The 27582-nt window shown below is 39.6% G+C and overlaps 1 protein-coding gene across 1 annotated transcript in view; it reads left to right on the plus strand.

The window, feature by feature from the left end:
• Window positions 1-4537: 4537 nt before the first annotated feature.
• Window positions 4538-27582, plus strand: part of C30HXorf66 (chromosome 30 CXorf66 homolog) — a 28079-nt gene continuing 5034 nt past the window's right edge. The window contains exons 1-3 of the mRNA XM_069464181.1: window positions 4538-4625; window positions 5319-5475; window positions 6492-7299. Coding sequence (XP_069320282.1) covers window positions 4538-4625; window positions 5319-5475; window positions 6492-7299 — 1053 coding nt within the window. The remainder of the gene's footprint in view (window positions 4626-5318; window positions 5476-6491; window positions 7300-27582) is intronic.

The following is a 27582-nucleotide window of genomic DNA, read 5'->3' on the forward strand; positions in this document are numbered from 1 at the left end:
GGCTAATTTTTTTCTATATATATTTTAGCTGTCCATATAATTTCTTTCTATTTTTAGTAGAGACCGGGTCTTGCTCTTGCTCAGGCTGGTCTCGAACTCCTGAGCTCAAACGATCCGTCTGCCTCGGCCTCCCAGAGTGCTAGGATTACAGGTGTGAGCCACCGCACCCGGCCTAAAACACAGATCTTATCATGTCACTCCCTAGCTAAAAACTCTATTTTTTCCCACTATTCTTAGAATAAATTCCAGTGTTTTTAACTTGACCTACAAGGCCCAAACTTCTCTAGCCTCAACTCCCTTACCTTCCTCTGGTTTATCCAACTTGCCACTCTTCCTTCCACCACAGTGCCTTTGCACGTGTGCCTCCTCCACTTAGAACATTTTTCTTTTTCCTTGTCTCATAATTCACTCCTACTCATCTTTCAGAACTCAGACCCGGTATTGCTTCCTCAGGGAAGTTTCCTGCGCCCCTCTTGATGAGATCAAACCTATTATTCTTGGTTCTCCTAAGACCTTTATAACATCTATCACTGTTTGTTTTAGTTTAATGTCTTTTTTCACCCACTCAATCATCTCTACCACTGAAACCCCAATGGCACATAGGAAGCTGTCAATAAATATTTGAGAATGACTTACTAGAAATTCACGGCAATACAACACAAAATTGAAAGAGCCAGTCCATTTGAGGGAATGGACTGCGCTTTCCCCATTGCCACAGAACCCTGTAACCACACACATCTCTCCAGAGGAAATTTCCTACAAGTAAGTTGCCCTTATTCATATGTGATACAGAAACTAGGGCAGGCAGAGTATAGCCTGAACAAAGGGAGACTGGAGCATGTACTAAGCAAAGAGTTTCATGATTTCTCTGCTGTAGGGGCCTAGGCTTCAGAGCTCTGAGATGAGTCAGCCCCTTGAACAGTGTGTACTGGTCCATGCATCACATATTGACAGAATATGGTTGTTAGGGAAAACTCTTCAGCAAATTGAATATTTTGTTATGGAGAAGCCCTGATTAACATCTGCTTCTCAAGTAGTATTCATTACGATGATTAATTTTTAACTTAATGAACACGTCAACTACCATAAAAATAGCTTTATCATTAAAGGGAAACATATTTTCTCATAATCCAGAGAAAGGGCAAAGTTCCCAAACATACTGCATTGTATAGCTTCAGTTCTCCACAGCATCTATTTCAAACCTTCCTGTGCCATTCTTCCTTTTAAAGAATGACTTCCACTCTTAATTTATTGGGAAAATAGAAACCATCAGATGGAAAATCTTCAAATTCTTTTCCCCAACACCCCCATCCCCATGCCTACCCCTATCTTGATTAGGTCTGTACAAGATTCCCATCTTTTGATCTGCATTTCTATCCACCTTGAAGGGTGATGTTCTATCACATTCTTTCCTGCTCCCTAAGGAGGAGCCTGAATAGTCAAAGCAATCTTAAGCAAAAGCAATAAATCTGGAGGCATCACATTACCTGACTTCAAATTATACTACAAGGCTACAACAACCAAAACAGCATGGTACAGGTATAAACATAGACACATAGACCAATGGAGCAGAATAGAGGACCCAGAAATGAAACCATATAGCTATGACCAACTAATTTTCAACAAAGCAGACAACATCATACATTGGGGAAAGGATGCCCTATTCAATAAATGGTGCTGGGATAATTGGATAGCCACATGCAGAAGACCCCTATCTCTCACTATATACAAAATTAATTCAAGATGGATAAAAGACTTCAATGTAAGTCATGAAACCATAAAAATTCTAGAAGAAATCGTAGGAAAAACTCTTCTAGATATTGGCCTAGGCAAAGAATTTTGCCTAAAACCCCAAAGGCAAATACAGCAACAACAAAAATAAACAAATAGGACTTAATTAAATTTTTTTTTTTTTTTTTGGAGACAGAGTCTTACTCTGTTGCCTGGGCTAGAGTGCTGTGGCCTCAGCCTAGCTCACAGCAACCTCAAACTCCTGGGCTCAAGTGATCCTTCTGCTTCAGCCTCCTGAGTAGCTGGGACTACAGGCATGTGCCACCATGCCCAGCTAATTTTTTCTATATATATTTTAGATGTCCATATCATTTCTTTCTATTTTTAGTAGAGACGGGGTCTCGCTCTTGCTCAGGCTGGTCTCGAACTCCTGAGCTCAAACAATCCACCCACCTTGGCCTCCCAAGTGCTCGGATTACAGGCTTGAGCCACCACCCCCAGCCTACGACTTAATTAAATTAAAAAGCTTCTGCACAACAAAGCAAATTCAACAGAGTGAATAGACAACCTTCAGAAACGGAGAATATATTTGCAAACTATACATCCGACAAAGGACTAATATCCAGAATCTACAAAAAACTCAAACAAATCAGCAAGAAAAAAACAAACAACTCCATCAAAAAGTGGGCAAAAGACTGGGCACACTTGTAACCCTAGCCCTCTGGGAGGCTGTGGTGGGAGGATTGCTTGAACTCAGGAGTTTGAGACCAGCCTGAGCAAGAGCAAAGCCCCATCTCCACTAAAAATAGAAAAAATTAGCTGGGCGTGGTGGCATACTCCTGTAGTCCCAGCTACTCGGGAAGCTGAGGCAGAAGGATTGCTTGAGCCCAGGAGTTTGAGGTTGCTGTGAGCTAGGCTGACGCCATGGCACTCTAGCCCGGGCGGGCAACAGAGCGAGAATCTGTCTCCAAAAAAATAAATAAGTAAATAAAATCTTAAAAAGAAAAAAGAAAGGAAATCAGTATATCAAAGAGGTATGTGCTATTCCATGTTTGTCACAGCACTATTCCCAATAGCCAAAATATGGAATCAACGTAAGTGTCCATCAATGGGTGACTGGTAAAAAAAAAATGGGGTGTATATTTACATAATAGAATATTATTGCACCATAAAAAATGTAATCTTGTCATTTGCAGCAACATGGATGAGCTTGGAGGACATTATGTTAAGTAAAATAAGCCAAGCACAGAAAGACAAATATTGCATGTTCACACTAAAGTGTGGGAGCTAAAAGAGTTGATCTCATGGAGGTAGAGCAAAGAATGGTAGTTACGATAGGCTGGGAATGGTGCGAAGTGGTGAAGAGAGGTTAGTTAATGTGTACAAACATATGGTTAGATAGAGTGAATAAGTTCTAGTGTTTGATAGCACAGTAGGGTGACTATAGTTATTAATAATTTATTGTATATTTCAAAATAGAGAAATTCATTGTATATTTCAAAATAAAGAAACAGAAGATTTAGAATGTTCTAAATAAAAAACTATAAATGTTTGAAGTGATGAATATCCCAATTACTTTGATTTGATTATACATTATATACATGTATCAAAATATCACATGTATCCCATAAATATGTACTATTATTGTGTATCAATTTTTGAATTAAAAAATTTTTTTAGATACAGGGTCTCACTCTGTCACCCGGGCTGGTGTGCAGTGGCACAATCACAGCTCACTGCAGCTTCAAACTCCTGAGCTCCAGTGATTTCCCTGTCTTGGCTTCCTAAGTAGCTAGGACTACAGGCAGGCACCACCATGCCTGGCCTAATTTTTTAATTTTTGGTAGAGACAGTTCTCATTATATTGCCTAGGCTGGACTTGAACTCCTGGCCTGAAACAATCCTCCTGCTGTGGCCTCCCAAAATGCTGAGATTACAGGCATGAACCACCATGCTGGCTTTGTATCAATTTTTAAAATCCATTCATGACAATCTCAGCTTCTAGCATGCACTCCAAAATTCTTCCAGCCTCCACCCACTACCCTGTTCTAAAGCTGCTTTCACATTTTTAGGTATTTGTTACAGCGGCACTCCACTTCTTGGTACCAATTTCTGTCTTAGTCTCTTCAGGCTGATATAACAAATTGCCATAAACTGGGTGGCTTATAAACAACAGAAATTTATTTCTCACAGTTCTGGAAGCTAGAAGTCTGATACCAGGGTGCCAGCACTGTTGGGTTCTGGTCGGAGTCCTCTTCTGACTGCAGACTTCTGACTTCTCCTTGTATCCTCACATGGTATAAAGAACGAGCTAGCTCTCAAGACTCTTCCTAAAAGGGCACTAATCCCATTCATGAGGGTTCCATCCTCATGACCTAATTACCTCTCAAAGGCTCCACCTCCACGTACCATTACATTCAGGATTAAATTTCAACATATGAATTTTGGAAGAACACAAACATTGAGTCCATAATAGGCTACAAAGTGTTTCCTTATCATTTAATAAGAAGAAATAGTTTTTCTATTTCTGGAGCTATCCCATTTTCCCTTACCTTCTCTAAATACTTCCTTCTCTGATTAATACTGCTTCAATTTTCTTGTTTTTAATTTGATAGGAAGGAGAAATAAATTATTAAAAATAATTTGATAAAATTTGTCCCCAGAAGCTATCCTTCCCCATGGTGAAATTATGTTGTCAGAATGTGACACAAACCGATAATGATGTCATAAACCCCTGGAACATACTGAACCATATAAAAGCCAGTAGTTACCTTAGGAGAAGAAACATTCGAATGAAGCCTTGGACATGAATCTTTTTATTTGTATCCTACTTTTGTCCGTTTGGACATATAATTGTTTAAATACAAACCAAAGTGATGTATCTACTACTACAGGTATGTGCCTAACCTTAAAACTTATAAATTATGATCTATTTGTGGATTCAAGCACTTAGCTAGAAAAGCTTCCTGTGTTTAAGAAATCTATCTCTACTTTGGTGTTATCATTGGTAGGTCATCAAGAGTTTCTGGAACAAGAGCTGATATTTTGACTTTTGTGTGAAAAACCCAAGCAAAATACAAGCATAAAGAGTATAGACTTATGGTTCCCTTTCACCCTTCTTCCCCACCCAATCCACTAACCCCCCCTCCAACCAAACTAGATAATACTATATGAATGGATTTGGCATGGGACTTAACATATAGTAGGTTTTCAGCAAGAGTTTGTTCTTTTCCTATCCCCTTCCCATCACACACATTCACACACTCAAGTGCACTCACACAAGCATGACATAAAGATACGCATACTCAAAAACCTAGATAATGTAGTGAGCAAGCCATGATTCAGCAGTAACCCAGGTCATGGTTTGGATTAACCAGAGATGCCTCCCAGATTTGACTTCTAGACCGTAGCTGGGGACTTGATAGAGGGGAAAAAAAAAACAAAACAAAAAAACAAAAAAACAGTGCAATGCTTATCAGGCTTTAAAAATCATTGATTTGATTTTGATCTATAGTGACAAACCACTATCAAAGTGGAAGAAAACTTGGTTACCTAACACCTTCTCTGATGATACAATCTCTTTGCAGGAGCTAAGCCCTTGAAATCAATGGAGACAAAAATGGACAGTTTTAGGAGACGTCTACTCATTATTGTAATTGGTGTTATGATCATAGCCTTTGTCTCTACCTGTCTTTGTTTCCTCTATTTTAATTGTATGAGCGATGATGCCTCCAAAGCAGGAATGTAAGTTTTACATCTTTAAATTAAGAATACAAGGCATGTGTGTGTATACATATAATGGAAGTTTCATTGTTGTTCAGATTACTTAATGTTAACTTTAGATTTCTAAAAAGCTTCCAACCTCTTTTGGGTGGATACTTTCACTTAAATTATATGGGCTCTTAAATATTCTCAAGTATATTATCAACTTTATCCAAGGCTGTTTCCTATTCAGGGTTCAGCTGAACCCCAGGCTATTAATTTAATTATAAATTCGGGGTAGGAGAAGAGGGCAGGAGTATCTGAATAAGAATGGGAGAATGAAGAGAGAGAGAGAGAGCGAGAGAAAGGGAGTTGGGTCTCTGTTTTCCAAAGACAATAAAACATTTTGGATAATCTGCCATTTTAAGATTTAATATTCTGAAAAATTATTCACTGTTGTTATTCTCATGATCTCAGTTCCTGCCTTTCATATTGGAGAATCAGATTGGCCTTAATATACTAGTTCCCTAAAAATTTCCCAATCCAAGGACTTGTGACAAAAATGTGGTACCAGTGCTCTGTTCCTTTAGTTTTACAGGAATATTATGAATTTAAATATGCATGAATAGATAATCTGATGTTGTAAATATGATAGGAAAACAATGACTTTTGTAAAGAGATTTTTATTTTCTTGTGACATGTTATCAGTTTGTGACTTTTTTATAAAAAATTTAATTTCTGGAATAAGTGAGATATTTCTCCCCTCTCTTTCTCTCTCTCTCTCTCTCTCTCTCTCTCTCGACAGTAGATTTGAAACAACTTTGTGTCATTCCATATATAGGCTATATGGTCATCTAATGTGGTTGAATTAGTAAAATATTCTTAAGAAAAAGCATTCAACATGAGTTCATATCTGTAACATGAGTCATGGCTTTCACCATACTCCAATTCTTACTGTGTCCAGTTTTCTTACTAGAGCCCAAAAAAGACCAAAGGTCTAAGCTGACACAGTATTCTATGGTTTCTGATGTTATACTCTAAATTTTCTATACTTTCAGGGTCAAGAAACAAGGTGTAGCAGCCAAGAAATCCAGATCATCCAAAGTGTCATTCAGTGCATCCAAGACAGCCAGTCTGTGCAGGCCAGAAAAACAACCCATGCTATCCACTGTAGACAGGTTATCTAGGCCCTTGCATGCAGAAAAGTCATCCATAACATCTAGTGCAGAAAAATTAATTAGGCCATTAAGTCCAGAAAAGTCATCTATATCATCCAGTACAGAAAAGTTAGTCAGCTCATCAAGTCCAAAAAAGCCATCCAAACCATCAGGCTCAAAAAAATTATTCAGGTCATACAGAAAACACTCTGTGAAAAAATCATGTAAGCTATCCCATGCCCCTAAGCTAGTCAATCCATTCAATGCAGGTAAGCCAGCCATCCTACAATATCCAGCCAGTGCGCCATCCAAGACACCGTGTCCACTTTATCCACAAAATCAAACCTTGCCACCCAAGCCATCTAGGCGACAGAAATTGGCTAAGCCACCCAGACATCTTAAAAGGTCAGTGAATGTAGGCAAGGCGGTATTGTTATCCAGGCCTCAATTAGCCAATACCTGTCAATGCTATGAGGAAAGATGCCTTGCTTGCAAAACTTTTTCTGAGCCATTGGTCAATGATATTTCTGAGGCAAAGAAGAAACAAGCACGAAACCTACCTGTTTCAAGTAAAGTGAAGTCTTTTCCCGGGTCCTTTCGTAAGGTAGATTTCAGGGACAATACATACCGTGGTAATATGTGCAACAGTGATATGATGACATATAACAGTGATGATGACAGTGACAGGGAGATAACCATTATTTGCAATGTGAGACAAAATGAAGTCATCTTTAAAAGCACCCCAGATAATTAAGGGCTCAATAAAAATAAAATCCAACTGTGAAGGAGCAAACTTATACCAACTATTTTATGCTCATCATCTTTTAAGACACTAATAGAGGGAAAATCCACTTGTGATCACTACTGAGATTAGCCCTATCCATCTTGGAGGCAATTTATTTAAAAAACAGAAATTAAATTCATGCCATAACAAATTATTGTTGTAAGTGTCATTGTATTTTAGTCCAAAATGCTCTTTTGATGTATCTTACTTAGATCTGGTCACTTATATGGGAACCACAAACATACACACACACACATAAACCTAGAAAGGAATTGCAAGATGGGTACCCTGGACTCCACCTTTCCTTGGATTAGCTCTCAACTGAAGTCCCAATCCAATTAAGTTTAGTTTTTAATGTTTATGTGCAGTCCTCACAGTTTAAGACTGTCTCTTTTTCTGTAGTGCCCAGTGCTTCTCGGAAATAACTCTGTGCTATGGACTGAATGTTTATGTTCCCCCTAAATTCATGTTTTGAAACCTAATCTCCTATGTGCTAGTATCAGGAGGTGGGGCCCTTAGGAGGTAATTAGGTCATGAGGGTGGAGCCCTCATGAATGAGATTAGTGCCCTTATAAAGGGCTAAAGAGATTGGAGTTCACTCCTTCCACTATATGAGGACCCAGCCAAAAAACTCTGTCTATGAACCATAGAGCTGGCCCTTGCCCGACACTGAATCTGGTGGTATCTTGATCTTGGACTTCCCAGCCTCCAGAATTGTGAGCAAGAAGTTTCTGTTGTTTATAAGCCACCCAGTTTATGGTATTTTGCTATAGCCACCTGAACAAACTAAGATATTCTGGGTGCTTGGTTCTGGCTGAGTTGGGAAAATTCCTGATAACCAACCACTTCTAACACCATTGCCTCTAGTGGTTGCTACTTAACATGAAGATCCAGCCTGCAGTATCCACACCTGGAGCATCATGATATTAGTCTAAGTGTTCTAATCTTTATAACTCTCAACAAGGCTTTCCATTCTTTTTGTTATCCTTCAAAATGGTAAAAGAGTTTTTCCTGGTATGCACTCTTAAATGATTCCAGTTGGAGGTCTGCTCTTTTATATATTTTTCCTACATGGTACCTCCCCACTCTGAATCAGCAGGGATGGGAGGCCAGGGGAGAATCTTGAAGATGTATCCTCTAATTTCTCCATTGATAAAATATTATTCTTGTTTTCTTCCAAGGGCGTGGTTGAAAAAACAGGCAAAGTCTTAGATTCTCAGCCTATATTCTTGTACAGTATGGTTTGTTCCATATAACATCTAGCAGACACAAGGTGAATGCCAGCAGCAAACATATATTAAATATGTAGTATTTTTCAGGTACTGTACTAGTCCCTTTATGTCTCACAGATCCTAAGGTCACCTTCAAGTTTGCTGATTCACCAAGAGGACTCATAAAACTCAATAACAGGTTATATTCATGGCTAAGATTTAGTAAAGCAAAATTATACAAACCAAAAGCAACAGGAAAAACATATATATCAGAAAAAATCCAGAGAGGTCAGGCACGAGCTTTCAAGTACTTCCCCATGTGGGGCCACACAAGATGTGCTTTCTCTCTAGCAGCAATCTACATGGACATGCAAAATGTTTCTGCTCAGGGAAGTCTGTTCAAATATCTGGGTCTGGGGCTTTTATTGAGAGCCAGCCACATAGGGACATCATGCTATATGACCAGCCATGGCAACTGAAACTCAGGATCCCAACAATGAAACGAAACACACATCATGTATATTGATGTTCGTGCAAAGTAATCCTGACAAGCTGATATAGCATGGTCTGTTGCTCCAGGTGTACACAACGTAATTATCAACCATTAACATAAGAACATTCTGAGCCCATGTTCCCAGGGGTTGGCCCAAAGGTTCCAAATTCCCTTGAAGACATGCAAGGACTGAACAACCAGACCTGCTATGTTAACACTTTCCTTACACTTCACATATTTTATTTAAACTCCCAACGGTCCCCTATTATCTGAGGGATTATATGAGTAAACTGAGGCTCTGTGACACATGTTAAGATCACATCTAGTAATTGTTCAAACTGAAATTTGAATCTATGACTGGCTTATGATCAATCTTTTATTATGCTGTACTGCCTTCTGACTACCAGCTACTAGAGTGTTCATTATTCACAGATCACCCAATCCATTGCTGTGAGCAAAATCCCTGCTAGACTCAATCTCCCAGCCTGCCAGGGGCATATAAAGATGTCTTATGTTCATTCAGATCTGATTTCCCCATGGCCTCTGCGCTACACAGGTGCCCCCCTGACCAGGCTCTGTACCTATAAGGCCATCATAAAATTCTCAAATGGCACAAAGTAACTCCTTATGCATGAAAGTTTTAAGAGATACTATATGCATTAAATAAGCATTGTGGGAGCTACAGACTTGATTTCCTACTGGTATTACTTATTTTAAACAGACAAACAGTACCAGGAATGAGTTGCAGTTCTGGGTTAGAAAAGCCTAATCTTTTAACAACTTACAAGTGGAAGCAAAAGTTATGATCAAAAATTTAAACTGCTTCCTATGAAAAAAGGTCAAACACATACAGAAGTAGAGCAAGTAGTATATTGAACCCCCATATAACCATTACTCAGATTCAACAATCATCACTAAATGGCCACTCTTTTTTCATTTATACTCCTTTTCTCCAGAAGTAGAGAGATAAAAATAAACAAAAAAATCATTTATATTCCTATCTACTCCCTCTCCCATTTATTTATTTAAAAGATAATTACTTTTTAAAATATATAAACACAATACCATTATCTCACCTAAAAATTAATTATAATTTCTTAATATCAATTATCTGGTCTGTGTTCAAATTTCCCCATCCATCTCCTAAAGTCACTACAGTTGCTTTGTTCAAATGATGTTGATCAATATTTGAAAATATCTAAGTTTTTTTTAAATCAAAATTACAATTTCAGTAGGGTGAGGTGGCTCACGCCTGTAATCCTAGCACTTTGGGAGGCTGAGGCAGGAGGATTGCTTGAGCCCAGGAGTTTGAGGTTGCTGTGAGCTAGGCTGACGCCAGGGCACTCTAGCCCAGGCCACAGAGCAAGACCCTGTCTCAAAAAACAAAAATTGCAATTTCATTGCCTAATCTGGCTTCATATTTTAGAATGATTTTGGAGCTAATCTGAGCTAGCCTGGAAAGTGGCAAAAGTTGAAATTGTATGATTTTCAGTTTAAATTCATCTGATGTCTTGACAGACAAAGCCAAATAATCTAAGCTCTATTCTCTTTCTCAGTTGAATCTATAGATATATAATACTTCAAAAGCTGTGAATATTACTATCTGATAAAAATGACTACCAGTGACAATCAATAATAATGACATCTTAAGAAAAGTTATCTGCATGACTATTTATGTTCCTTTTTAAACCACACTTAATTATAGAGTAGGAGTCTACATAATATTTGAAACTCATTCAATATGCAAAATTCTAAGTGCATTAATGGGGCTTCATACATAAAACCAATATAGAATATATAACAAAAATATATGTACCCGAGTCAGAGAAGTATTTTAGCAAGGAAAGAAGGAAGGAAGGAAGCAAGAAAGGAAGGAAGGAAGAGAAAGCAAGCAAGCAAACAAACAAAGAAAGAGTAAAAAAAGGAAGGAAGGGAGGAAGGAAAGAAGGAAGGAAGGAAGGAAGGAAAGGATTTACCAGTGAAAATTTGCCCAGGCTAATAATTAAAATAATTAAGCCTATCACTCCAATATATAGTCTTTAGTACTTCTTAGAAATGTCCTGATTTAAGCAAGAGAGTCACAAATTTCTTCTTACTGCTCTTATTGCAGCATTGTCTTATCTCTTACGGTACTTCACTCCCTTCTCTCCCACTCTCCATTTTTCCCCTACTCAGTAAGAGTCAGGGTCATAGGCTCAGTCCGCCCATTGGTTCCCTACATGTCCCTTGTCCAGAGAGCACTGTGAAGCCAATTTCAAGTGCGGTTCTTCCATTGCAGACCTGCCCTCTTTCTGTTGAATCCGCCTTCCTAACACTCATTTACAAAACTCATACCTTGCTCCTGGCTATAGGACTGAAATGGATTATATTTTGCTCATTTTATTCAGTACAACCTTTTCTAAAAATGCATTATTTTTTTTAAAGTGCTGAAAGGTCAGATCTTATTTTTTTAAACCCCTCCCTCCCCTAAAGGTTAGATTTTAAATATTTCTCTTGTATATTCTTTACATGAACGTATGTAAACATGGAGCTGAAAGGATGCTTAGAGATCCTCAACTCCACCCTCTTGTGGGGCGAGGGGGTACTGTGAAGAGCTGAAAGAATGCTCGTTCAGCAAGAAGACCACTCTTGATCAAGAGTTGGGGTGAGGCGGCTGTGGCATGGTGCTGAGAATCACAGATCTTTAAGCAGCTACCAAGAAGTGATACACCAGATATAGGATGGTTATGGTGGTATCAAGCAGGGACTTACTAAAAGTCTTCAGCTGTGTCAGTTCCCACAATTCTATAGTTCCTGCCACATAGTACGCAATCCCTAAGAATTAGAAGCAGCAAAGAAAGGAAAATAGAAGTAGAAAAAAAGATATTTTGAAGCTTCAGCCAAACATCTCCTTCATCGTAACCCATGTACAACCCACAATTATTCCTGTGCTGCTGCAACCTTAGAAGAAAGGGGTTAAGCATGATTAATTTGTTTTGCAATTATTTGTATAGTGCATAGAAAGGGCATAAACAAGGGCTAATTATAACTTATATCTAAGAACTTTCAGAGAGTTTTACTTGTTTAGAATTAGCCTTTTATGGGCCCGAATCAAAATAACACATCGAAAATATTACTCAAAGAGATGAGGAAATAAATTGCCATCAATCTGTCATATGTAAGTAATTTACTTAAAAAAGTAAAACATAGGAATAATGTAGCCATTTTTCTCTGAATAGTAGAAATTTGCTGATAATAAAAAATTCACCTATATCCTCTATCATCAGTCTCTTCCCTTAGTTACACCATTTCCCAGCAAAATGGGCTATGTGTGAATATTGTATTGAAATGAGCAAAAAGCAGGTAACTGGAAAGAGAAAAAGGAAAAAACAGGACTACAGCAATGCATGGCTGGAATGTTTAGCCCTGGAAATATTGAGAGTTGACTATATCTATCATAAACAGACTTTCTCTACCATTTTATAAAATAAGAAAATCAATGTCAAATTGTTTGGCTACAAATTGGAACAAAAGAATGTTACTGAGCTTCTTGCTTTTAATTTCTACATATTTATCTAAATAAATATGAAGCTGCTCACAGCAAAGTTAAATAAAATTCTAAAATACTTCAGGACTAATGGCAGATATTATAGATTATTACAATAAAAAGTCAACTTCTGAAAGTGATACTTGTTTGAAAAAGGAATATATTACTGTTGTGAAAACAAGCCTCTTTTATAAAGCTTAGTTTCATTGAAGGAACAGAGATGACAAAGAGTGGAATTGTCAAAAATAAAGCTTTCTATGCTGATCTCTTGTGGTTACTATACAAAACAATAAGAACATATTACATGGCCGGGCGCAGTGGCTCACGCCTGTAATCCAAGCACTTGGGAGGCCAAGGTGGGCGGATCGTTTGAGCTCAGGAGTTCGAGACCAGCCTGAGCAAGAGCGAGACCCCGTCTCTACTAAAAATAGAAAGAAATTATATGGACATCTAAAATATATATTAAAAAAATTAGCTGGGCATGGTGGCACATGCCTGTAGTCCCAGCTACTCAGGAGGCTGAGACAGGAGGATCACTTGAGCCCAGGAGTTTGAGGTTGCTGTGAGCTAGGCTGACGCCACGGCACTCTAGCCAGGGCAACAGAATAAGATTCTGTCTCAAAAAAAAAAAAAAAAAAAGAGAACATATTACATAGGCACTTGAACAATTAAAGGTGGTGGAGGAGTAAACTATTACAGGATCCATATGCCACTTGCTGAGCTAATGGATTGCCAGCAAACTAGCCTGGACTACTACGCTCTAATTCAAGCCACTTTTCTTTTTTCATCACTGTTATTTTGAACTAAACTATAAAAGTGTAAAACAGAAATTTATCAGTCTCTGCAACCACTTTTAGGTTACAACCAGTGTCCCAAAATTCGAACACCTCTCTTGTTCATTAACTAGGTACTGGATGCTAGGCTGGAGGGAACAAAATAGTGGGTTTTTTTTTTTTTTTTTTTGTCACCATGTCATCCCATGGGTCCTAGATATATGCCAGGTTTTGTTGTTTAGTTTCTCTCTCTTCCTTCCTTCCTTCCTTCCCTTCCCTTCCCCTTCCTTCCTTCCTTGCTTGCAACGGGATCTCACTATTTTGCCTAGGCACGACCATAGCGCACTACACCCTCAGCTTCCCAAGTAGCTGGGACTGCAGGTGCATACCACCATAGACAGCTTAGGTTCTATTTTTAAAGCTCACATTTTCTTGTACACCTCTGTTGTACCACGGGCAGTATGGATCAAGTTTTATTCAATCATACAAGACCACAGAAGGCTTGCCATAGAAATATTCATATTGAAAACATTTTTTGTAACAAGTACTCAAATAAGAGGAGAAACAAATCCAGGAGATGCTGGAAGCGGTATGTGGTTTAAGAGTGATGGAATACCTTGGTGTTATGGGTTGAATCATGTGTCCCCCAATTCATAGGTTGAAGTCCTAACCCCCAGCACCCCAGAATGTGAACTCATTTGGAAATAGTGTTGTTGCAGACATACTTAGTTAAAATGAGGTCATACTGGGGTAGAGGGGGCTCCTAATCCGATATTACCTGCATTATAAAAAGGGGATAGTTGGATAGAGATACACACACACAGAGAACACATGAATATTGGAGTTCTGCTGCCACAAGCCAAGAAACTACCAGAAGCTAAGAGAGAGGCCCGGGACAGACCCTTTCCTAGTGCCTTCAGAGGGAACATGGCCCTCCTGACACCTTGATCTTGGACTCCTACCCTCCAGAACTGTGAAACAAAAAAATTTTTGTTGTTTAAGCCATCTAATTGGTGGTATTTTGTTATGGCTGCCCCAGGAAAATAACACACTTGGTGAAATTTGCTATTGCCTTCAAAATAGCTAAGAGCAAATAATAGAAAAATAAGAGGGGAGTGATAGGCAGAGAGGGGCTGTCCTTTCACACCCCACCCCTTGCACTGACACCTCCCCACAGAAAAAGAAGCAACCAATCTGAGTGTACAGAGTTTAACGGACATTAGGTCACACTTCACTAGTGGGTAAGGTCACTGCCTTGAGGGGTGACGCATGTTTGCCGTGTTCTCTGTACAGCCTGTGACTGAGTATGTGAGGCAGCCCTGGGGATCCTCATCCATTTTGCTAGTTGGATAAGTGGACTAGAGTCTGTTTTAAAACCCTATTCAAGGCCAGGTGTGGTGGCTCAGGCCTGTAATCCTAGCACTCTGGGAGGCCGAGGCGGGTGGATCGTTCGAGCTCAGGAGTTCGAGACCAGCCTGACCAAGAGCGAGACCCCATCTCTACTAAAAATAGAAAGAAATTATATGGACAACTAAAAATATATATAGAAAAAATGAGCCAGGCAGGGTGGCACATGCCTGTAGTCCCAGCTACTCAGGAGGCTGAGGCGGGAGGATCGCTTGAGCCCAGGAGTTTGAGGTTGCTGTGAGCTAGGCTGATGCCACGGCACTGTAGCGCGGGCAACAGAGCGAGACTCTGTCTCAAAAAAAAAAAAAAAAACAAAACCGTATTCATTTCTCTGCTGCTCTCTCCCTCTCTCTCTCTGCAAGTGCACGTGAACATGCAACTTGTTCCCAAGATTTCAGTTTCAGTGGAAAGTCAGAGGAACCCTCTTAAGTATCCAGTCTAACCTGAATCCACAATTAACCTCTTTTTTTGTTTTGTTTGTTTGTTTTGAGGCAGGATCTTGCTCTATTGCCTGGGCTATACTGCAGTGGCATCATCATAGCTCACTGCAACCTCAAACTCCTGGGCTCAAGAGATCTTCCTGCCTCAGCCAATCGGGTTATTGGGACTACAGATGTGTGCCACCACATTTGGCTAGTTTTTGAAATTTTTTTTTTTTTTATGGAGATGGGATCTTGCTATGTTGCTCAGGCTGATCTCAAACTCCTGGCCTGAAGCAATCCTCCCGCATCCGCCTCCCAAAGTGCTAGGACTACAGGGGTGGTCCACCTCACCTGGCCCATAATTTACCTCTTAACAACACTCTGTGTTGGGTTATTGGATCTTAGCCAGCCATTAATGAATAAATCAGTCCTTTATAATCAGTACTTTTTCATTTGGTTATTGAAGAGGAATGAGTAGTCCTGAAAATCCTGGATATATCAGAACCTAAAAGCCATAAGCCCTGGCCAACATTATTTCACCTACTGTTGAATAAACTGGCAGGAAAGCAATTTTTTGAAATTGTGACATTTGTTATATACTCATGATGCTACAAAAATTCCACTGAGTGAGGTACATAGAATTAACATGAATCGGACTCTGCCTCCAAACAGCTTCCATTCTGTGGTTGAGGACCCACATTAAAAAAAGAAAAGAAATCTCAACTAAAATCAATCTGGAACGAAAAAAAATCAAGTCATCAAGAATAGTCAAAAATAGTAAAACATGTAATATTCTAAACTCAGACTATTACTATGCCACATTGATCTCTGCTAGTCAGAGACATTTTAGTTTAGGATATTTACCCACACTCTGTGGGTAATAACTATTATTATTTATTTATTTGTTTTTGTTGGAGACAGAGTCTCACTCTTTTTGCCCGGGCTAGAGTACGGTGGCATCAGCCCAGCTCACAGCAACCTCAAACTCCTGGGCTCAAGCAATCCTCCTGCCTCAGCCTTCCTAGTAGCTGGGACTACAGGCATGTGCCACCATGCCCGGCTAATTTTTTCTATATATTTTTAGTTGTCCAGCCAATTTTTTTCTATTTTTAGTAGAGACAGGGTCTTGCTCTTGCACAGGCTGGTCTCAAACTCCTGACCTCGAGCGATTCTCCCGCCTCGGCCTCCCAGAGTGCTAGAATTACAGGCATGAGCCACCTCGCCCGGCCGGTAATAACTATTATTAATAAATGTCTAGAAAAAATTTCATTGCACCTGCTCAAGGCATAAGTATAAGACAGAACGCAGGGATAGGTTTGCCAGATTTAGCAATTAAAAATACAGGATGACTACTTAAATATAAATTTCAAGTAAACAATGTATAATTTTTGGTATACATATGTCAAAGAATATTGATATTTTATCTGAAAGTCAAATTTAATTGTGGGCCTCCTATATATTATCTTTCAACCCTACTCAGGGAGGACAAATGGGAGAATATATGTCAGTGGACTGGGAAGTCAATATGGCCACCATAATCGAACTTCTTCAAGTTTAACCTGGTCTGTTGTTCATAACTCCGGGAGGGAGAGCCCTTCTTACAATGTTATTCTACTCCTCCAGCCACAGCTGACTGAACCAAAAGTAGACAATTTGACCCCTAGGAGCCCATCCATTAGTTGCCCATCAGATTTGTTTTCTTGAGAAAATTCTTGAGAATTTTGACTAAGAAAGACACAGAGACTCTAGTGAGAGAACTGGAGAACTGTGTGGATGTTTGAACTAAATAATATGTAGGGTAGGGCTGGGACGGCATATTCGGTAGAAAACAGAAGATGATAGTCAAAAGAAAGAGGAGACAGAGAGAAGCACAGAAAAGAAAGACTATGTGATTGTGATGGTTAATTATAAGTGTCAACTTGACTGGGCAAGGGATGCTCAGATAGCTTATAAAACATTATTTCTGGGTGTGTCTGTAAGGATATTTCTGGAAGAGATTAGCATTCAGATCAGTAGACTGAGTAAAGAAGATTCATCCTCACCAATGTGGAAGGGCATCATCAAATCTGTTGAGGGCCTGAACAGAACAAAAATGTGGAGGAAGGGTGAAATTCATTCCCTTTTCTGAAGCTGGGGCATTCATTTTCTCCTATCCTCAAATGTCAGAGCTCCTGAACTCTCTCCTCTTTTTCTCAGACCTTCGGCCTCGGAATGGGAGTTGCACCTTCCACTCCCCTGGTTCTCAGGCCTTCAGACTAAGCCTGAATTATACCACTGGCCTTCCTGGTTCTCTAGCTTGGAGATGACAGATTGTTGGACTTCTCAGTCTCCGTAATTGCATGAGCCAACTTTCATAATAAATATCTTCATGTAGCCTATTGGTTGTTTCTCTGGAGAACGCTGACTAATACAATGGACTTTGAGAAAAAGAGCAAACAATCTCAGTTCCTGCTTGCCAATTCCAGTTTCAATCACTCTGTGGCCTGGGCTGTACTTCACAGTCCAGACATCTCTAATACTGTCTGTTGTATTAATAAATCCCCCTTTCTTGAGCTAGTTGGAAATCAGTTTTTTCCCCTTGCTAGCCCTGCTCCTTGACTAAGACAATGTACTGTATGTCTTCTTAAGGTTAGAACAGGAATGACAAATGAGTTTTATCTCAAATAACTACTCTGATCTATTGATATGGCTGTGTAGAGGGCTGGACTGAAAAAGAATATGGGATCGCTTCCAAGTTCAGAGACAAAAAGTGCCATAATTGACTAGCACTATCTGTTATGAATGTGAAAGTGGGGAGTAGGGAGTGGCAACTGGCAACAACATGTGTGTCATATATTTGCCATCCCTGCCACTGCGGAAGAAATTGAGATTAAGTATACAATGGCTTCCTCTAAGGAATGCCAAAGGTCACTGTGTGACTACATTCTGGAAATATGAGATACACATAAAGACCCAAATATATTATACATAATCTCATGACCCATAATCACAGCAATTTGCTTAACTTTTGCCTGTTCCTATCCATTCTTATAGTTATGCAATCCTCAGGTCACCAACAGAAATGAATATGAATCAATTACTTTCCTAGTGTGCTTCATTTCAAAGCTTGTTAATGTTTTAAAAGTTTATGGAAAAATATGTCAAAGCTATAAATAAATTCTCTGTACATTTTGAGATCATGAATATTGTTTATGATCTGGGCCAAGAACAAAAACTAATTGGGAAAATTACCATATATTCCCAAGGAAGCTGTGGTTGAAACCAAACAAGATATTGACTTTTCCCACTAAATAATAGTAAGTAGTAGTAACCGATGTTAATATGGCACTTTATAGACTGTCAAAAAGTGAAGTAGTCTCACATACCTCTATTAAATACACAATTGGTGATATCAGGAATTTTGTACATATTTCAAATATGTACACTATCCAGGAAGCACCACCCCTAAAGTGGATGAATCAAGGCAATTATCAAGAGTCCTGTACTTCAGAGAATGCCAAATTGCTGGTGGACTGAGAAATAATTCAGGGAGGCAGCCCAAAAGAGATAAGGAACCTAATGATCCAGCGTTTAAAGAGAAAAAGAAAACTGTTGCCTGAAAAACATGCACACACTTGGTCCATAAACTCTATTCCACCCTGTTGTGACTTTTCTATTCCTTTATTGTGATTTTATTTGGATAACAACGTTGGTATGGGGAGGGGAGTGGGTTTGCAGGAGATTCACAGTGATTAGAACTGGCTCAAACTTCCCGTGGATGCCTGCGGGTCTTTGGAAACATGCCTGCCCCACGGTAAAAAGTACAATAGTCATTAACGATAGAAGATTGCTCAGCACTCAAGGAATGGCAGTTACCAGAAAAATAGCCTAATTATTAATTATGACTTACAGCTGAGCAGGAGTTGAGCTATTACCAATCATAGTCTTAGTAATGTTCTGCAGGAGAGGAGCTAATTAACTTCCTGTGAAGAATGACAAGACCACTGTGTCTTTGAAGTCCCATATTCTGTCTGGTTGCCTGGGTGATTCTGGGCAATCTATACGTATGTATACAACTAGTGAAAGAAGCAGCTTTACTTTTAATTTTAATGAATGTACAGTTGAAGTACTTAATTCATTTGATGGGTTTACTCTTTCTTTTATTGTTGGGTATTTTCTGGTCCCCCCAGTGTTCACTAGGAAGATTATCCCATCCAAGTACTAACCAGGCCCGACCCTGCTTAGCTTGTGAGATCAGATGAGATCCAGCGTGTTCAGGGTGGTATGGCTGTAGGCAAGATTCTCATAAACCACTGATGTGGTAGTATGGTGTGGGGAGGACAGAGTAAGGAGGAGGTATTGAATTTTGTTTTTTTGTTTTTGTTTTTGTTTTTTTCCAAGACAGGGTCTCTCCCTGTTGCCTGGGCTGGAGTGCCATGGCATCAGCCTAGCTCACAGCAACCTCAAACGTCTGGACTCAAGTGATTCTCCTGCCTCAGCCTCCCGAGTAGCTGGGACTACAGGCATGCACCACCATGCCTGGCTAATTTTTTTGTAGAAACAGGGTCTCGCTATGTTGCTCAGGCTGGTCTTGAACACCTGGCCTCAAGTGATCCTCCCACCTTGGCCTCCCAAAGTGCTAGGATGACTGGCATGAGCCACCATGCCTGGCCAGGATGTGTTGAATTTTGAAAGGTAGGCCGACTGGGGCAGAGAGGAAACTTGGCCCTTCCCACAAATGTAAAACAGAAGGTATTGAGCAAAATAGTTCGCGGACACTTAGAAGGTGTGATCTGAAGGGCAGTAGGTGAGTGAACACACCCAAAAAGCTCATTTATTGATATTTGAAATCTCATCACCATAGACTCAACATTACTCATCTCCTAGAAACATCTAAACACTTTTCATTGTAAAACCGTTTCCTTACATGTTCATTATAAACATCTAAACACTTTTAGAAGTCCCCAAATTCTTAGACTGAAGAGGTTTATCAGATCTCATTCTTTCATTCATAAGCTGGAATTGCAGAAGAGCCCTGGACACTCGAGGCAGGGGCTGGAAGAAGGCAGTGCTAAAAGGAGGGGAGGTCTGCAGACACCTGTCAGGGTGGCTGCCTTGATCATCTTGATTTCCTGTTTTGTTGGGAGCTATCTTCTTGAGAAGAATCTCCTGGTTTGCTGATGGGTTCTAGTGGAGACTGAATATCTGGCCAGGTAGGATAAGACACAGGCTGCCCATCACAAACTGAGTGTTAGCTGACCTGCCTGGCCATAAACTCTGGTGTGCCCAGCAGTATCCCATCATCTTGTGGAAGGTGTATATGTGAGATGGGGCCTGAGCAGGCTCTGAAGGCATACGTTAGTTTCATGAGCAAGTGCTCCAGGCCCCCATGGCACTTGCTTCTGCCATACTGCTGCCCCTCCCTCGATCCATACCTGTGGCCTCATGGCAAGTTACCTATGACCACATGACTGAAGATAAAAAAGAAATAAATGAGCCTGATTTACACATAACTCTGCAGTTAAGCTGGCACCATCTGAAAGTGGGTGACTGCAGTACTGCCACCTCACTACGGGGTGCTCCTAGAAGACAATGGGAAAGAGAATTCTCCCTAGTGGACAGAACTTTGAGGAGCATATGTGGTTTTCTATTAATCCTAAGAGAGAGGACTTGAGGTACAGACCTACTCTGATTCACAGGCAGTAGCCAATGAGCTGGCCAGGGATTTAGAACAAGTTTCTAACAGCAATCTAAATATTGCTACTTGGAAAACTGAAATTATATCTGCTTTAAAATGGCATGTAAAATTCATAAAATTCAGTCAGAAGCAATTTAATAAGTCATCCAGTTCCCTCATTTTCACATGGGGAAATAAGGTCCAGAGAGTGTAAGTGATTTGTCCAAGGGGAAACTCTCATTAACAGCTAGAATTGACATCTGCTGAATCTCAGTTTAGGGCTCTCTCCTTAACAGCACATAGATAATCATTCATTCATTCGTCAGCATTTCCTGGGCTTCAATGATATGCCATATTCTTCCCAGGGAAATAGGGGCAAAGATAAAATAAGGCATGGTCCCTGTCCTCAAGCAGGTCTTGTGTTTGTTCTGTGTTTGTGCATGTTGGTGTATTTTTTGTGCATGTTGATGTATTTGTGCACAGTTATATCCTGTGATGAGAAATAAGTGGAATCAAAATGGCAAATACTTTTTCAAGTAGGGCAGATTAAATACTTGCTGAAGAGTGCCAAATGGAATTACAAATGCTAGAAATTGAGCCAGTAAGAACTATAAGACTTAAAAATAAAACAGACACCAACAGAGATATTAATTAATTCAAGGTTGGATTTGATTGTTAAGGGGAGTTTGCATCTTTATCACTGCTGGGAAGAGAGCCATTTTTAATGGATTTTGATGGCATCCTGCCTGAGTCTTAGTACCTAAATGTTGGCCTGGGTGAGACAAAATCTGAATTAATTGATCAGGAAGACTGGAGGATGGTGCAATCTGCTATTATTTTAAAACAGGAGAAAGCCATTTAAATAGGGATGTGGAATATCCAAAGATTTGGTAATTTTCAGATCTGAATCTCAAACTCTGTTCTTTGATTCCTTAGGAAGCCCCATCTCCTTTCCCAATTGTTTGTTCTAACAAAAACTAAGCTTTGCTCAAAAGATAAAGATGGCTGGGTGTGGTAGCTCATTCTTATAATCCCAGCACTTTTGGGAGGCCAAGGTAGGAGGATCTCTTGAGGCCAGGAGTTTGAGACCAGCCTGGGCAACATAGCAAGACCCCACCTCTACAAAAATTTAAAAAGTAGCTGGGTGTGGTGGCACATGCCTATAGTCCTAGCTACTCGGGAAGCTGAAGTGGGAGGTTTGCTTGAGCCCACTTCAACCACTGCAGGTTCGAGCCTACAGTGAGCTACGATGTGCCATTGCACTCCAGCCTGGGTGACAGAGTAAGACTCTGTCTCAATAAAAATAAAAAACAAACAACAATAAAAAAAAATTTTAAAAGATAGAGTTCACTTACTCCCATGCATCCTCTTCATCTAATACCATTGGATTCACTCTCTCCTCTCTCAGCCTTTTTTCTTGCCTTAAGGAAGAAGTATTCCCTCCCCACCTCAAACCTGAGCCCTGTGTTTTTCAGTTCATCCCCGACTCCCTCATTTCACACCCAGCTTTCTCAATTACCTTCTCTTTCTAAAGTCTTTAGCTTCTCGTTTCTACAGAACTTTTTCCCTTTCTGCCTTTAAACATGTACAGGTCTCCTTTAGTTTGGAAAAGAAAAGTTGCTAAATCCTGATGGCCCTGCTAGCTTTTTTACAATATATTTTTCCTTCTTCCACCATCAAGCTTTGCAAATGAACAGTTTACACCTATAAACTCCTGCAATCTGCAAAGTGCAACTACCATTGAAACTACACTCTTAAAGCTCATACAGAATTTCTGAAGCATTAAATGAAATAGCTTTTCTCTATTCTGATTTCCCTTGACCAGGAATAGATTTTTGAGGTTTAGAGCACCTTACCCCAAGCTCTAACATCACACTTTCCATGCATACAAACATTTTTATTGGACATCCTATTGTTACTTAAATATAATTAAAACTGAACTCATCCCCTGAATGATTTTCCTGTGTATGACAGACAGTAAGCTCTATGAGAACGGGGATCATGTTATATTTCTCACATTCATTGTTATATTTCTATCACATTACTTGGGTGTAGTCAACATTCAATAAATATTTGTTGAAATGAATAAATGAACATCATTCTCCTGCTAAATGAGCCTTAATTTTTTAGAGTCATTTTGGATTCACCTCTTTCCTTTGTCCTATAAGTTAAATCAGTGATAAAATCTTGTCAATTATTCCTTCAAAATGTAGTGATTGAGAGGATGGATTTGGAGTCAGACCTCTTTGACTCTTTGCTCTTCCAATTTTTTTTTTTTTTTTGACAGAGTCTCACTCTGTTGCCCAGTCTAGATTGCTGTGGTGTTATCCTAGCTCACAGCAACCTCAAACTCCTGAGCTCAAGCAATCCTCCTGCCTCAGCCTCCCAAGTAGCTGGGACTACAGGCATGCGCCACCATGCCTGGCTAATTTTTTTCTATATATTTTTAGTTATCCAGCTAATTTCCTTCTATTTTTAGTAGAGATGGGGTCTCGCTCTTGCTCAGGCTGGTCTTGAACTCCTGAGCTCAAACGATCCTCCTGCCTCAGCCTCCCAGAGTGCTAGGATTACAGAGGTGAGCCACCGTGACCGGCCGATAGCTATTAAAATTATCTTTCATTACTCCCCAGTGTGGACTCTCACTCCCCTAGGGAGATCTACTTACTATTAATACTTTGTGTCTTTACTGTTTCTCTTGGCTGAAATGTTCTCCTTCTCTTCTGCCCATTCAAAATGCTACTTATCCTTTTTTTTTTTTTTTTTTTTTTTTTTGGAGACAGAGTCTCACTCTGTTGCCCGGGCTAGAGTGAGTGCCATGGCGTCAGCCTAGCTCACAGCAACCTCAAACTCCTGGGCTCAAGCGATCTTCCTTCCTCAGCCTCCCGAGTAGCTGGGACTACAGGCATGCGCCACCATGCCTGGCTAATTTTTTGTTTCTATTTTTAGTTGACTGGCTATTTTTTTCTATTTTTAGTAGAGAAGGGGTCTCACTCTTGCTCAGGCTGGTCTTGAACTCCTGACCTCAAGCGATCCTCCTGCCTTGGCCTCCCAGAGTGCTAGGATTACAGGTGTGAGCCACCATGCCTGGCACAAAATGCTACTTATTCTCTTTTATTAATTTTTATTTTTTAAAAGTAATGTACATTTATAATAAAAAGTTAAATAGATTTAAATGACTTATGTTATGGTCTGAGACTCGAGAAAATGACCACTTGAAAGCCGAATTGAGCCAAAATAGTGAGTCTTTATTAGCTGGCCAGCGACCACCCCTGTTCTGGGAAAGTCCAGACACAGAGAATGGCCCCGATCTTAAAGCGGGCAGGGGTTATATACCTTCACCACTAACAATACTAACAATACACATACAGCTCAGCACAATAATTCATAAGCAAGCGACCTTACAGAAGCAGATAGCATCAGTTAAATTAAGGAACATTTCTTTAAGGAACATCCAAGGAACTGCCAAGCGTAGTACAATGTAACTATACACACCTAATGATTTTAAACAATCAGTTACAAGTTAATCAGTGTATAAATTTTTTTTTTCTGTTATTCATGTATTCTTCTCTCAACTTCACACAGCAGTGAGTCTGTACACAAGATGGCTGCACTAGCCTGTATACAAGATGGCTTCCCTTAAGCTCATAAAACTATAGTGAGTACTGTGCCTCATCACAACTTATAAAGAAAAAGAGCAGACGCCTCCTCCATCCCTCCCAACTTCTAATCTGCTCTACTAGAGGAACCACTTTTAATAAGGTTACCTGTTTCTCTTAGTATTTACTTCCATATTTCTCTATAATGTACTTATACTGATAATTCTTGATCTTTCAGTTTTTAGATAGTACTTATTTCCTTTTTTTTTTTTTTTTTTTTGTTGAGACAGAGTCTCACTTTGTTGCCCAGGCTAGAGTGAGTGCCGTGGCGTCAGCTTAGCTCACAGCAACCTCAGACTCCTCGGCTTAAGCGATCCTACTGCCTCAGCCTCCCGAGTAGCTGGGACTACAGGCATGCGCCACTATGCCCGGCTAATTTTTTCTATATAGATTTTTAGTTGTCCATATAATGTCTTTCTATTTTTAGTAGAGACAGGGTCTCGCTCAGGCTGGTCTCGAACTCCTGACCTTGAGCAATCCACCCGCCTCGGCCTCCCAGAGTGCTAGGATTACAGGCGTGAGCCACCGCGCCCGGCCACTTATTTCCTTTTTATTATGGAAAACAAAGATGTAGGTCTCTTACAACACAGTCCTCTCCAACTTGTTCTCCCTTCATCCTTCAAAAGAACTTTAATTTTGTAAACCAGTAATGCAAGGCTGTTTTTTGTGGATAAAAATATATATATAAATATATTTTTAAAAATATGTAAAATATATCTCATAACACCACATGCCACCCTCTGGTTTTTGAAATCAGATCCTTTACATCAAAATACATGCAATCATTACTAATTAGTCCAGTCCAGCATACTGCATGAATGTCTCCCAGGGTAATGTCACTAAGGTTTGCAGGCTTCCATTCGATCTTACCAGGTTCCAAAAGCAGGAGTGATCTTGGCAAACATATAGCTTCATCCTTTCAGGTATCTGGTATAATTGAGCTAAGAGACAATGTCATCTCTTGCTATGTGCCTCTTTCAAGTGTTAATGTAATATTGGATTTCCCTCAATATATAACCTATTTTTTCATTTTTTTACCATCAGATATTATTCCTCCTTTTCTCCACTTGTCATTTATTTTTACCCAAACTTTTCCACCTTTGGAAGGGACATTAGGTTCAGCTACTGTGCTGATCCAGATTGCTGGTACCAATACTAGTCTAGCAAATGCCTCCCCCCAAGTCCATCCCCATTCATATAGGGTTATGTAGATTCCACACTGGTGAGTCATTTTTACTACCAGGCAATATAGCTGTATTCATTCTCAGCCTCAATTTTTTTAGATGGGGTAAAGGCTCAATCCACCCCCAACAGGCCCTTAGGAATGCTGACATAAAGTTTAAAAAGTCACAGTTGCTTGTTGAGAAATCATCTCTGCTTCCAGCATTTGTAGTTAATAATGCAGTGTTTTAATTGCTATGACTATGTGAATGTCTTTCACTGTGGAACCAAGTAATATTATGTCATGATATTTACTATCTTGAGCAACTTTCTGTTTTTCCTGGAGTTAAAAGCTGCATCGGTTTTTGTTAGTTTGTTTGCTTCACTTTTTATGTGTCTATCACTCATTTTTCACTAATTTTCCCATAGAACTGTAATACCTTTCTGAATGTTATTCTCTGGGTCAAACATATCTGGTAACCTCTTAGCTTCAGTTCTTTTCTTTTTTTCTTTCCTTCTTTTTTTTTTTTTTTTTTTTTTTTTTGAGACAGAGTCTTGTTCTGTCACCCGGGCTAGAGGGCAGTGGCATCATCCTAGCTCACTGCAACCTCAAACTCCTGGGCTCAAGCGATCCTCCTGCCTCAGTCTCCTGAGTAGCTGGGACTCCAGGCCCACACCACCGCACCCAGTTAATTTTTCTATTTTTTGTAGAGATGGGGTCTTGCTCTTGCTCAGGCTGCTCTCAAACTCCTAAGCTCAAGCAACCCTCCTTCCTCAGCCTCCTGGAGTGCTAGGATTACAGGTGTGAGCCACCGTACCCAGCTAGTTTTTTCGTTTTTGTTTTTGTTTTTTTTTTTTGCTAGAGATATACCCCCTTGTTCCCTCTATCTTCCTACTCCCCTCTGGCCTCTCTAGTTGTGCTACATAGCTGTCTAACCCTGAACTTTTATTCATTACCATCCAGGGAATTCCTTTCCAGTCTCTTTTATGTTCCTTCCATTTTCTGGATCTCATATCTTCTTCTTTCTTGGTTTACTCTCTTCATTTGATGAAATGCATATTCCCGTAGCTTCCTGAGAATGGAAGTTAAAATTCTGTATCATTTACTAATCCTCAGCATGAACCTATGGGCAGGTCTACTTACTACTTACTATTTACTGAAATATTTTCACTTCCACATATTTGTCATTTTTCTTGGCTACGATGCTCTTATATTTCCTGTCTGTGTGTCCAAAAGCTAGTTGTATTTTTGAACTAATTTTTATGAAAATAATGCATGTACATAGTTAAAAAGTTGATAAGACTTATAAAAAATAAAAGTCCCTTATTCCTTTCTTCCCCACTCTGGATTTGTGTTCCCAGAGGCAAGTATAATACTTTTCATTGTTTTAACTGTTTCTTCTGCTATTTACCTCCTTATTTCTAAATAAAATAATTATACTGCATTGATATATCTTGAATGAATAACTTCTTATCATGAGATAAGGATTTAGTTTTCTCCATGCCATATAATTTCTAACCTCTTCTCTGTCTATCCTCTCAATGTATTTTAGTAGGACGTAGAATTTTGAATTAGAAATAATTTCTATGAAATCACAGAGGCCAAACTACATCTCAGTGAACTCATTGTGGTTCCTAGTGATTGTCTCTTCCTTTCCACTGTGATAAAAAAAATCCTATCCTTTTAATGGTCGGTTCTAAAAGCTTGCCTGCCTTTGATATCATGATTATTAGACTACACCTACTTCCTCTTTTTGAAAAAAAAAATAATATTAGATCATCCTCAGTCCCCTTGGACTTCTGCCATTCTTCATGATTACTAACCTCATCTGTCAGTACCCTGGGATGTAATTAATATGGGCTATTTGGAGCACAATAACAGGGAGCCCTGATCTCATCTGAG

This window comes from Eulemur rufifrons, chromosome 30, assembly GCF_041146395.1.
Source record: "Eulemur rufifrons isolate Redbay chromosome 30, OSU_ERuf_1, whole genome shotgun sequence".
Classification (NCBI taxonomy): domain Eukaryota; kingdom Metazoa; phylum Chordata; class Mammalia; order Primates; family Lemuridae; genus Eulemur; species Eulemur rufifrons.